At 45.9% G+C, this 10,343-nt stretch overlaps 1 protein-coding gene across 3 annotated transcripts in view; it reads right to left on the reverse strand.

Moving 5' to 3' along the window:
• Positions 1 to 428: 428 nt before the first annotated feature.
• UTP14A (UTP14, U3 small nucleolar ribonucleoprotein, homolog A (yeast)) overlaps positions 429 to 10,343 on the reverse strand; it is a 24,822-nt gene continuing 14,907 nt past the window's right edge. For all 3 annotated transcript variants that reach the window (XM_011988842.1, XM_011988843.1, XM_011988844.1), the window contains 7 exons: positions 9,936 to 10,059; positions 9,764 to 9,841; positions 8,929 to 9,325; positions 4,692 to 5,092; positions 3,775 to 3,968; positions 3,546 to 3,645; positions 429 to 845 (listed from right to left, as the gene is read on the reverse strand). In XM_011988842.1, coding sequence (XP_011844232.1) covers positions 573 to 845; positions 3,546 to 3,645; positions 3,775 to 3,968; positions 4,692 to 5,092; positions 8,929 to 9,325; positions 9,764 to 9,841; positions 9,936 to 10,059 — 1,567 coding nt within the window. In that variant the 3' untranslated portion in view covers positions 429 to 572. The remainder of the gene's footprint in view (positions 846 to 3,545; positions 3,646 to 3,774; positions 3,969 to 4,691; positions 5,093 to 8,928; positions 9,326 to 9,763; positions 9,842 to 9,935; positions 10,060 to 10,343) is intronic.

Below are 10,343 nucleotides of genomic sequence, written 5' to 3' on the forward strand. Positions count from 1 at the left end.
GTAGACAGCAGCCTGTACAAGCCGGGAAGCTCACACACGTGAAAAAAATGGCTGTGGCTAGACTTGTGGGGACAGAACCCAGCTTTGGCACCGTCCTGGTCTTAGGATCAGTCTAGGGCAGAATCCAATTGCAGTTTGTATATCCTCTTTCTAGGTTCAGAGATTAAAATATACAATATTTTATCATTAACCCTGTCTCTTCCAGTTGGCAGTTATCAATGGTGGATCATATCTGATGTGATATATTTGATTACAGACTACAGTGAATTTTCTCCACTTCGATTTAGGACCAACTACATAATCCTTGGTAAGAAAAGGAAGTCCCTGACAAGTGCAACTCGAGAAATGCAATGCTGGAGAATCCAAAGGTGTCTGACTTGAATGAAATGATTCCACTGGGGGACAATGCAACATATACTCCGGGTAAATAGATTAAAAAATGCCTTTATTTTTAAAATGTGGCTCAACTACATGCAATGTACTGAGCCAGTTTTGGAATCCACCCTGTACCAGAGTAAAACTGGACCAAAGGAAGTGAAGTCAGGGCTCCTGGCTGTCACTCCTCCAGCAACTCAATCTACAGAGCTTTTCTTCAGCTGTTTTTTGTGATGTGTGGTGATTCGTTTTGGATTCCTCTGTATGACAGACAGGTCCGACCTTGAGGAAGACCGGTAGCCCACATCCTCTGCTTTTATGGGGTTAATGATATGGCCTGGCTTGGTGACGACCTTGGGAGTAGTCAGCTTTTGGAAAGCCCTCTGGGTGTTCCATGTGGATCCTATGGGGGTCTGGATGGTCCTTTCAAATTGCCAATGGTGGGTAAATGGATATGGAAGCACTCGTACCTGGAAAGGAAGGAGAATGATTTGGTATGAGGCAGGCCTGGGGTGCAGTTATACACTGTACTGACAACTCTCATCAGGTACTATTTTGGTACAGGCCACGGTTCCACATGATGACTGCAACTGAAGAGACTGAGAGGTTAAGGCATCCCATTGCTCCCATCTGCTCTTAGGAGTCAAATCTGCTTGATGACATTTGGGAGTAGGGGGGCCTAAGTTGGCTCTGGATCCCCTGTTTATTCAACAATTCAGGGTCTAAAAAAACCAACCTGACACTACTTCTGTCTTTGTTTTTGTTTTCTTTTTTGAGACAGAGTCTCACTCTGTTGCCCAGGCTGGAGTGCAGTGGGGTGATCTCTGCTCACTGCAACCTCTGCCTACCAAGTAGCTGGGATTACAAGTGACACTGTCCCTATCCAGCTACAGGAGCTCCAGGGCTGTTGTCCCAGAGTGAGCTTTCCTATGTAACACTGTGACTGCAAGAATCCAGACCATTTTGTATCCCTGTGGATTTTATAACTTTTCTACAGTCTTTATGCTCTCAGTCTCCTCCTTCCCTCTCTTAGGATTGATGTTTCAAGGAACCCGAATCCTGAACTCTACCAGGCCGTTACACTTAGTTTCATCTTTTTTGTTTGTTTGTTTTAAGGAGCTTGCTTGTATTGAAGGAGACTCACTCTGCTGGAGTGCAGTGGTGTGATCTCACCTCATTGCAAGCTCTGCCTCCTGGGTTCACGCCATTCTCCTGCCTCAGCCTCCTGAGTAGCTGGGACTACAGGTGCCCGCCACCATGCCCGGCTAATATTTTTTAATTTTTTTTTTTAGTAGAGACAGGGTTTCACCGTGTTAGGCAGGATGGCCTCGATCTCCTGACCTCATGATTCGCCCACCTCGGCCTCCCAAAGTGCTGGGATTACAGGCGTGAGCCACCACACCCGGCCCACTTGGCTTCATCTTCTTTTGGCACCACAGAATGTAGAGCTGGAAGGCCCTAGATATTGGCAATGGTCATCTCTGGCCTGAAAATTTGGCTTAGAGGGAGGAAATGATGGACCTAAGTAAATGAGGAGCAGCATTGGAGAACAGAACCCAAAGCTCCTGTTTCCTTGCCTGGTATTCCTCCACCACATTTCTACCTTCAGATATTTAAATAATCTTTCAACACTTCCGCAATGGCCAAAGGAGGAAGACACGTAAGCAGAAAATGGGGATGTAAAAATCAGTAGTCTTTGGCAGGGCACGGTGGCTCACACCTGTAATCCCCGCACTTTGGGAGACCGAGGCAGGCAGATCACTTGAGGTCAGGAGTTCAAGACCAGCCTGTCTAACATGCTGAAACCCCATCTCTACTAATACAAAAATAAGCTGGGCGTAGTGGCGCATGCCTGTAATCCCAGCTACTCAGGAGGTTGAGACAGGAGAATAGCTTGAACCTGGGAGGTGGAGGTTGCAGTGAGCTGGGATCATGCCACTGCATTCCAGCCTGGGTGACAGAGTGAGACTCCATCTGAAAACAAAACAAAAACAAAAAAAGCAAATCAGTAGTCTCTGGAAACATTCAGTGGAATACTCAAGAGAAGCTAAGCACTATCTGGTGGTCCTGGTAGTAGCGAAGGAAACAAATTCTCTTTAAGTTAAGGGAATGTCTTATTTGGGTTGACGGCTACATCTGTGCTTGTCAACCAGGGCAACAGAAAAAGAGAACACCTGGACAAAGAGAACACCTGGACAAAGTATTCAGTCTCAGAAGTCCCCCCTAGGCACCTTGAAGCACTTTATTCTACTGCATGTTGGAACCTGCAGTAACTTATTAAAAAGATGAAAATCAGGGGAGATTCCTAGAAAACTATTTGTCAGTTTGCCATGACTGCATTAAAAAAACAAATAGACCCCTGGAAGGGAAGGGTCGTCTTTACTGAGCTCTATACTCTACCCATCACCTGGAATCCTGGCCCACTGAAGCACCCTTTCCCCCCTTCCCTTATCGTGTAACTGCCTATTTTCTAGTTATATAGCCTTAATTGGGACTGCAGTAGTTACGTTTCAGTTTCTGCAGTGATTGGTTCACAAAATAAGATAAAAAAGAATGTTACTGAAATGTATATCTTCTTACCTCTGTTCTGTAGCCATTAGTTCCTTATTCCTTCAGAGGGAAAAATGTAACTCATTTCAATATACTGGCTGGGGACAGATGTCAGAATTGAAGGGAACATGAAGGTCATCTAGTCCAATCTCATTCTTGAGTCCCCTTTACATGTACTCATACTCCCAGAGCAGCCTTGAATTCTGTATCTCCTCTAACTTCTACTTTATGTGACTTCATACAGTAACCTTCGATATACTTGAACACCGTAATCACGCTCAAATTTTCTTCTCTTGTAAACATCCCCAGCTCGTTATCATGTGACACAACTTACAATCTTCTCATTCTCCTGAACAAGTACCGGTTTGTCTTCATTTTTCTTAAGCTACAGCTCAAACCTTATAGCCTCTGTTTGAGCATTACCTTGACTCTAAACTTTTTTCCTGGCCAGTAATTAAAACAGCATAGTCTATCTGAGATGATAAATGTAACAGCCATTCAGCAAAAACAATAGATTTGATTCTGTGGTCAAGATCACACGTCCCTCTTGACTACAGATCACTGGAATACTCCTCTCAAGCAAGAAAGTCAGGCAGCTAAAGAACTCTCTAAGTTCTCACCTGATGAGCCGCTGTGTGGATGTTGCGCTTCTCATTAATAATCACATTTGGCAAATTCTTATCTTTTCTTGGAGGACCCTCAGGGGCTTTAATGAGAAACCTGGAAAGCAAAACAACAGGACATCTGACTAGGAGCATTAAGGACTTAGTCAAAAGGGTAGGGAGGACACCGAACGGCGATGGGGGAGAACCTAGTGCCCTTTTGACAGACTTTCTTCTGCATTCTTACCGGCGTCTTTTCTTGGCACTGGGCTTTAGGCCCACACCACCCCACTCGCCCCAGCCAGGTAGTGTCAGGTCCACGTCCTTTGGCTTACTAGCCTCCACGGCTTCCCTCTTCTCTTTCAAGAAATCTCTGATGACATCATCCCCAGCAAAAGCTTCCTTTATCATCTGCCTTTGGTTTCTCTCCTCTTCATCTTCCTGGGGAGAAACAAGCGAGAGCTACAGCTTGGCTTATGAGCTGTGGTTCATGGCGAGAACGGTTGAATTTTGGGTCGTGACATTTTAGCGCCCCCTAGAGGGAAGTGCTGAACAATGATGGTCTTGAGATACAAACTAGTGCGCAGCCAATCATGCTCCAGTTTTCTTCCCTCTAGGGTAAGTATCTCTAGCTCATTATCATATGACACAATTTTAAACTTTTGAGTAAGGAAGCTGCAGGGTGGAGGAAGGAATGGCCCGTGTTAGCAGCAGGAGCTCTAAGTGGCCAGACTGTAGGCTTCGTCTAGCTTATAGCCCTTAAAAGACAGGTGCCAGGATGCTTCACTGAGTTTCAGATTAACTGGGGAGTCTTAGACCATTTGAGATCCCACTGAATAAAACTTTGGCAACAGTTCAATGACTCACCTTCGAGTTGTCCTGCCTGGGATCTGGTCAGAACTCTGAGTTACTCCCTCTTTTCTCTGAGAGCAGTATTAGAGTCACCCCAGAGGAGTTTTGGTGGATCAGGGTTTCGGAAATAGGGGTCTTGACAGCACCCATATATCTGCATCTATTAAAACATCACTGTTTTAGGACTAGCCTGGCCCTATACTATTCTGGACTTCTCAATTAGTGAAATGTGCCCGCAGCGAAACAAAGCTTCATTACTCCTTGTGCAAGGACACTTTCTGAACAATGGCCCACCACCCTGGCTCTGCTCACCAGCTCCTCTATTGTGGGAACTGCCAAAGACTTCACGGAGGGAGACTGTGTGGTTAGGAGGTTCTGTAGGTCGATCATTTGCTCCTTCTTTTTCTTCTCCTTAGGGGCATCAGGGCGATTATTTGGGGTCCTCTCTGACTGCTGCCCTTCTAACACAGGTCTGGGAAGCTCCTTATTTTGAAAACATTCTTCTTTTCCCAGCTCTTCTAGTTCTTCCAGCGTCTGTACTCTCTCTGGCCTCTGTAGCAACAGGGGCTCCTCTTCTTCTGTGGCAGGTTCCTCTCTCTGGACCTGAGGAATAGTCCCCTCTGAACTTGCTTTTTGCTTCCTGGACTGATCATTTTCCTTCAATTTCTGAGATAGTACTCTCAATTCAGACAGCACTTCCTGGCTGCTGGAATCTGGGGGAAAAAGAATGAAAGCTGTCAGAAAAGGCCGGGCACGGTGGCTCACGCCTGTAATCCCAGCACTTTGGGAGGCCGAGGCAGGCGGATCACAAGGTCAGGAGATCGAGACCACGGTGAAACCCTGTCTCTACTAAAAATACAAAAAATTAGCTGGGCATGGTGGCGGGCGCCTGTAGTCCCTGCTACTCAGGAGGCTGAGGCAGGAGAATGGCATAAACCTGGGAGGCAGAGCTTGCAGTGAGCCGAGATCGCGCCACTGCACTCCAGCCTGGGCGACAGAGCAAGACTCTGTCTCAAAAAAAAAAAAAAAAAAAAAGAAAGCTGTGTCAGGAAAAGGAGGTATGTACGTTGTCTGGTTGGTAAGCATTTGTTGAGCACCCACCAAGTGCTAGGTACCACATAAGACATTCTAACGAGGACAAACAGGGAAAAGAAGATTCTGTACATTGAATCTCCTAGAGAGTACACTAATCATAGCAGGCAACGGAGTTTGGTAATTAAAAGTAGCATGTGGCCAGGCGTGGTGGCTCATGCCTGTAATCCCAGCACTTTGGGAGGCCGAGGCGGGCAGATCATGAGGTCAGGAGATCGAGACCTGGCTAACACGGTGAAACCCTGTCTCTACTAAAAATACAAAAAATTATCCGGGCATGGTGGCATGTGCCTGTAGTCTAGCTACTTGGGAGGCTGAGGCAGGAGAATCACTTGAACCAGGTAGGCGGAGGTTGCAGTGAACTGAGATTGCGCCACTGCACTCCAGCCTGGGTGACAGAGCAAGACTCTGTCTCAAAAAAAAATAAATAAATAAGAAAAACGGAGCATGTGCGATGTTGGATATGGTGGCTCACGCCTGTAATGCCAGCACTTTGGGAGGCCGAGTGGGGAGGATCGCTTGAGCCCAGGAGTTCGAGACCAGCCTAAGCAACATAGTGAGAACTCATCTCTACCACCTCCACTCCCCCAACAACAAAAAATTTCCAGGCATGGCAGTGTGCATCTGTAGTTCCAGCTACTTGGGAGGCTAAGCTGGGAGGATCACTGGAGCCGGAAGGTCAAGGCTGCAGGGAGCTGTGACTGTGCCGCTGCATACTAGCCTGGGCAAACAGGGCAAGACCTGTCTCAAAAAAAAAAAAAAAGTAGCATGTTGGAAAGCAGATGTCCTGGGTCCTATTCCCAGCTTTGCCAATGATCCACTGTATGACTGGGACTGTGGCTTAAGTTCCTCGTGCAGTAAACCCCACTTGGGAAGATTGCCCCAAGTTCCAAATTTTAAAAAAGGAAGCCACTTTAACAGGTGGCTTCTGAATGCAACTTCATTGTAATTTATGCTTTACTGCTTATAAAAACCTTATCCAGGATTTTCATCTTTTTTTTTTTTTTTTGAGACAGAGTCTCGCTCTGTCGCCCAGGCTGGAGTGCAGTGGTGCAATCTCGGCTCACTGCAAGCTCCGCCTCCCGCATTCACGCCATTCTCCTGCCTCAGCCTCCTGAGTAGCTGGGACCACAGGTGCCCGCCACCGTGCCCGGCTAATGTTTTGTAGTTTTAGTAGAGATGGGGTTTCACCGTGTTAGCCAAGGTGGTCTCGATCTCCTGATCTCGTGATCCACCCATCTTGACCTCCCAAAGTGCTGGGATTACAGGTGTGAGCTACCGCGCCCGGCCAGGATTTTTTTGACTCAAGAATTTCTACTCCGTATTTTAAAGCAGTATTTCATAATCTGCTGTTGCTGAGTCAAGGGATGAAGTAGCTGCTTTATCCAGTGGATGTAGCTCACACTTCCACTGGCAACATCTGAGCAAATAACACTAGTCTTAAGAGTCTGGAGGGGCTGGCTGGGCACAGTGGCTCACACCTGTAATCCCAGCACTTTGGGAGGCTGAGGTGGGTGAATCACTTGAAGCCAGGAGTTTGAGACCAGCCTGACCAACATGGTGAAACCCCGTCTCTACTAAAAATACAAAAATTAGCTGGGCGTGGTAGCGCATGCCTGTAATCCCAGCTACTTGTGGGCTGAGGCAGGAGGATTGCTTGAACCTGGGAGGTGGAGCTTGCAGTGAGCCAAGGTTGCACCACTGCACTTCAGCCTGGATGACAGACACCTGTCTCAAAAAAAAAAGAGTCTGGAGGGAAACCTGGCAGTGACATGCTTCTAAACTGGCTTTTTCATTGACTCAAGTTGCCACCATTCCCAAGTTGATCCTGCTCTCTAGCTTTGGCATGAAGCCATTGTAGCTCCTTAGATCTGGCCTTTGGACACATGGATGTTTATTTCTCAAGAATCAGGTTTCCTTGTTCATTTTCACTGGGGTCCGTGACTTTCCAGTATTTTAGGACACTCTTGGAAGGTTTGAGAAAATTTGATTTATTTACTGTCTAAAGAAATGCAAATCTGTCTTTCAGCCTTTCATATCACAGTCAGCCACTCTGCACATTTAGATAGATGGTCAGTTGTTGAGGGGGCTTAAGAGAAAGCCACTAGGGTCCTGTGGTCATATATGGACACCCCAACAATCTCAGCCCACTGTGCTGCTTTCCAAAATTCTCTCAGAAGTGACTGCTTGTAATTATTAATCCCAGAAATATCCAGCCAAAACTATTAAGTAAAGGTCACCACAATACATTCTAAATTATAGCTCTTTTAAAATAAATTTTTGTATGTGGAAACCTGAAAAAAACAAAGGAAAAAAAAAAAGGAGTCTGGGTGCGCTGGCTCACACTTGTAATCCTAACACTTTGGGAGGCTGAGGTGAGAGGATAGCTTGAGGCCAGGAATTCAAGACCAGCCTGGGCAACAGAGCAAGACCTCAGTCTCTACAAAAACGTAGCTCAGCATGGTGGCACATACATGTAGTCCCAGCTAGTTGGGAGGCTGAGCCAAGAGGATCGCTTGAGCCTGGGAGGTCTTAGGCTGCAGTAAGGTATGATTGTACTACTGTACTCCAGCCTGGATGACAGAGCAAAACCCTGTCTCTTAAACAAAAAAAAAGTAGAAAAAAAATAATTTTTTTTTTGCCATGTAAAACCAGATTTTTGCCGTCATCTAAATGCATTCCTATGTGGAACCAAACCAGACCTGGTAATTTGTCCAGATAGCCAAGTGATTTCTCAATGTAGGTAGTTTTCCTAGGCAGGCTTTTTAGTGTCTTGGTTTATTGCCAGAAATGGGAACTCTGACCAATCTCACAGGTGCTAACACTGTTAATAAGATCTCTTCAAGATAACAGGTAGAAAATATAAAGTACAAATAGAGCCTGAGCATGGAGTCACAATTCTAATTTGCCATGTAGCCCCGTGGAGTCATTCATTCCGTAAAGTCTCACCCCATGTAGACACACATAAACTAGAATTAAGAAGTGCTAAAAATGCCACTCCTACTTAACCAACAAAACAAAAAAATCCGGCAATTAGAAGATGTTTCCTAATGTCTCCAAATTGACCTATCTGTGTCTATAGGTGTGAATGGACTTTTAGATTTGCCATTCTACCATATGTACTTCTCCCTGGTGTGTAGGTACCAGGAACACTAACTCACACCCTAACTTCAAGGATGGTTTAGTTATTATGGCTTTCTGAAGGCTGTAAGCCCCCCAAAACAGAAAATGTGCCTGAACCACGTTGCATGGCCATGCAGATGACTGCTTATTAAATGCCTTCAAAGAAGAGTAGTTATGAATGTAATTTCTCTACAGGGATCCAGTGCATGCACTCTTGCAAGTCCCTAGAGCCTAATCACTATGCAGTTGTGTGTGTGGGTGGACACATTTTTTTTTCTCCCATAGTCTGTCCACAGCACTAGGAATTTCTCCCTTCCATTTGATCACAGCTCACCTTTTGTTTCTTGACTGCCTGCTGGCTCAGCATCCTGGCTGAGCTCAGACCTTTTTCTAAGGGATCGCCTTTCCTCAAATTCTCTCAACAAAATTTCTTCTTCTGCCACTGGTCTGTCTTCTCCCTCACTTTCAGAAACTGCGTGGGCCTCAGGCTCTGGCAGTTGCTCAGGGTCCTCCTGGGTTGCAGACTCTTTGGTGTCACTGGTACAGCTCCTGAGCATCCAGGGATTCGGCCCATCTGCATTCATCTGCACTTCATTCACTATATCAGGGACAAGGAGTTCTTCCACTTTTTCTTCTGTGCCTCCCTCCTCTTCCTCACTCTCAGAGGCTACCTGGAGTTTCTGTGTTAGTTCTTTGTTCTTGGCCAACTGTTCCTGCATAGCTTGGCGAGCCTGGAGGAAAGAGTCACAGCATGAGAGCCCTGTCATTAGTGACTGCAATAATACCTTTCCTGGTCCATTTCATAAAGCTGCCTCCTCTCGATTTGACTTGGTATTTCTTACTGGTACCTACTGTTTAAACTGCATATACAATGCTGGGTTAATAGCTGTGGTATAAAATGGAAGACAAATTCTTTGTCTTCAAGGAATCAACAGGTGAAATAAGATTTTAAAAAGCTCCTCTCCTGCTTTGGACTTGCCTTCAATGCTGTTTCCCTTTCATCTCTCCTTTTCCACCTTGTTTCTGGTCATTTTCCTTTCTGCCTTAGAGATTTTTCTGATGCCTTTTTAGATTCCTGGTTTTCCATCCATCCTCATGGCTCTTCCCCAACTCTGCTTCTGCTAGCATCCTCCAATTCCAGATCTTCTCTCACCCCAAAGGTCTCTTACCTCCAGGTCATATTTGGCCATAATTGCCTTTGACTTGGCCCATTTCCCACTGTTTTGGTGCTTAAGGCTCATTCTTTCCTAGAAAGAAAGAACAGAGTGAGATTTAGACCTTTAGTGGCTTCCAAGGAAAGCTGGTTCAAAGGGGTGGGGGTGGGGCAAGAGGTAGTCTCACCATCATTCTGGCCTTTTCAATTTTTTCCAGTTCTTCTAGTGCCGCAGCTGGGTTAACCTTCCGCAGCTGTTCAAACTCTTTTAGGGCTTTCTTGGCCTTCCCTTTCTTCACAACTTTGTGATACCTGTAGGGTAAGAGGGGTAGGAGGGAAGAGTTTAGCAATTTAGCTGAAGCATGGATGTCATAGGCACAAGTGCCCATACTACCCAATGGGTTCCCTAGGCAGGGGGCTGGAACGGGCATCATAGAGCTAGTTGGCTATAGGGAGTCAGTTTGGGACCTGAGAGGACTGGCAGGATTCTTGGTACCCACAGTCCTCAGGGTAGACCTCTGTGGCTCAAAGAGTCTCCTTTGCCTCTATAACTCAAGGGAGGAGTAGAATAAGTTTCATTTTTTTTTTTTTTTTTT

Source organism: Mandrillus leucophaeus, unplaced genomic scaffold (assembly GCF_000951045.1).
Source record: "Mandrillus leucophaeus isolate KB7577 unplaced genomic scaffold, Mleu.le_1.0 Scaffold339, whole genome shotgun sequence".
Taxonomy (NCBI): domain Eukaryota; kingdom Metazoa; phylum Chordata; class Mammalia; order Primates; family Cercopithecidae; genus Mandrillus; species Mandrillus leucophaeus.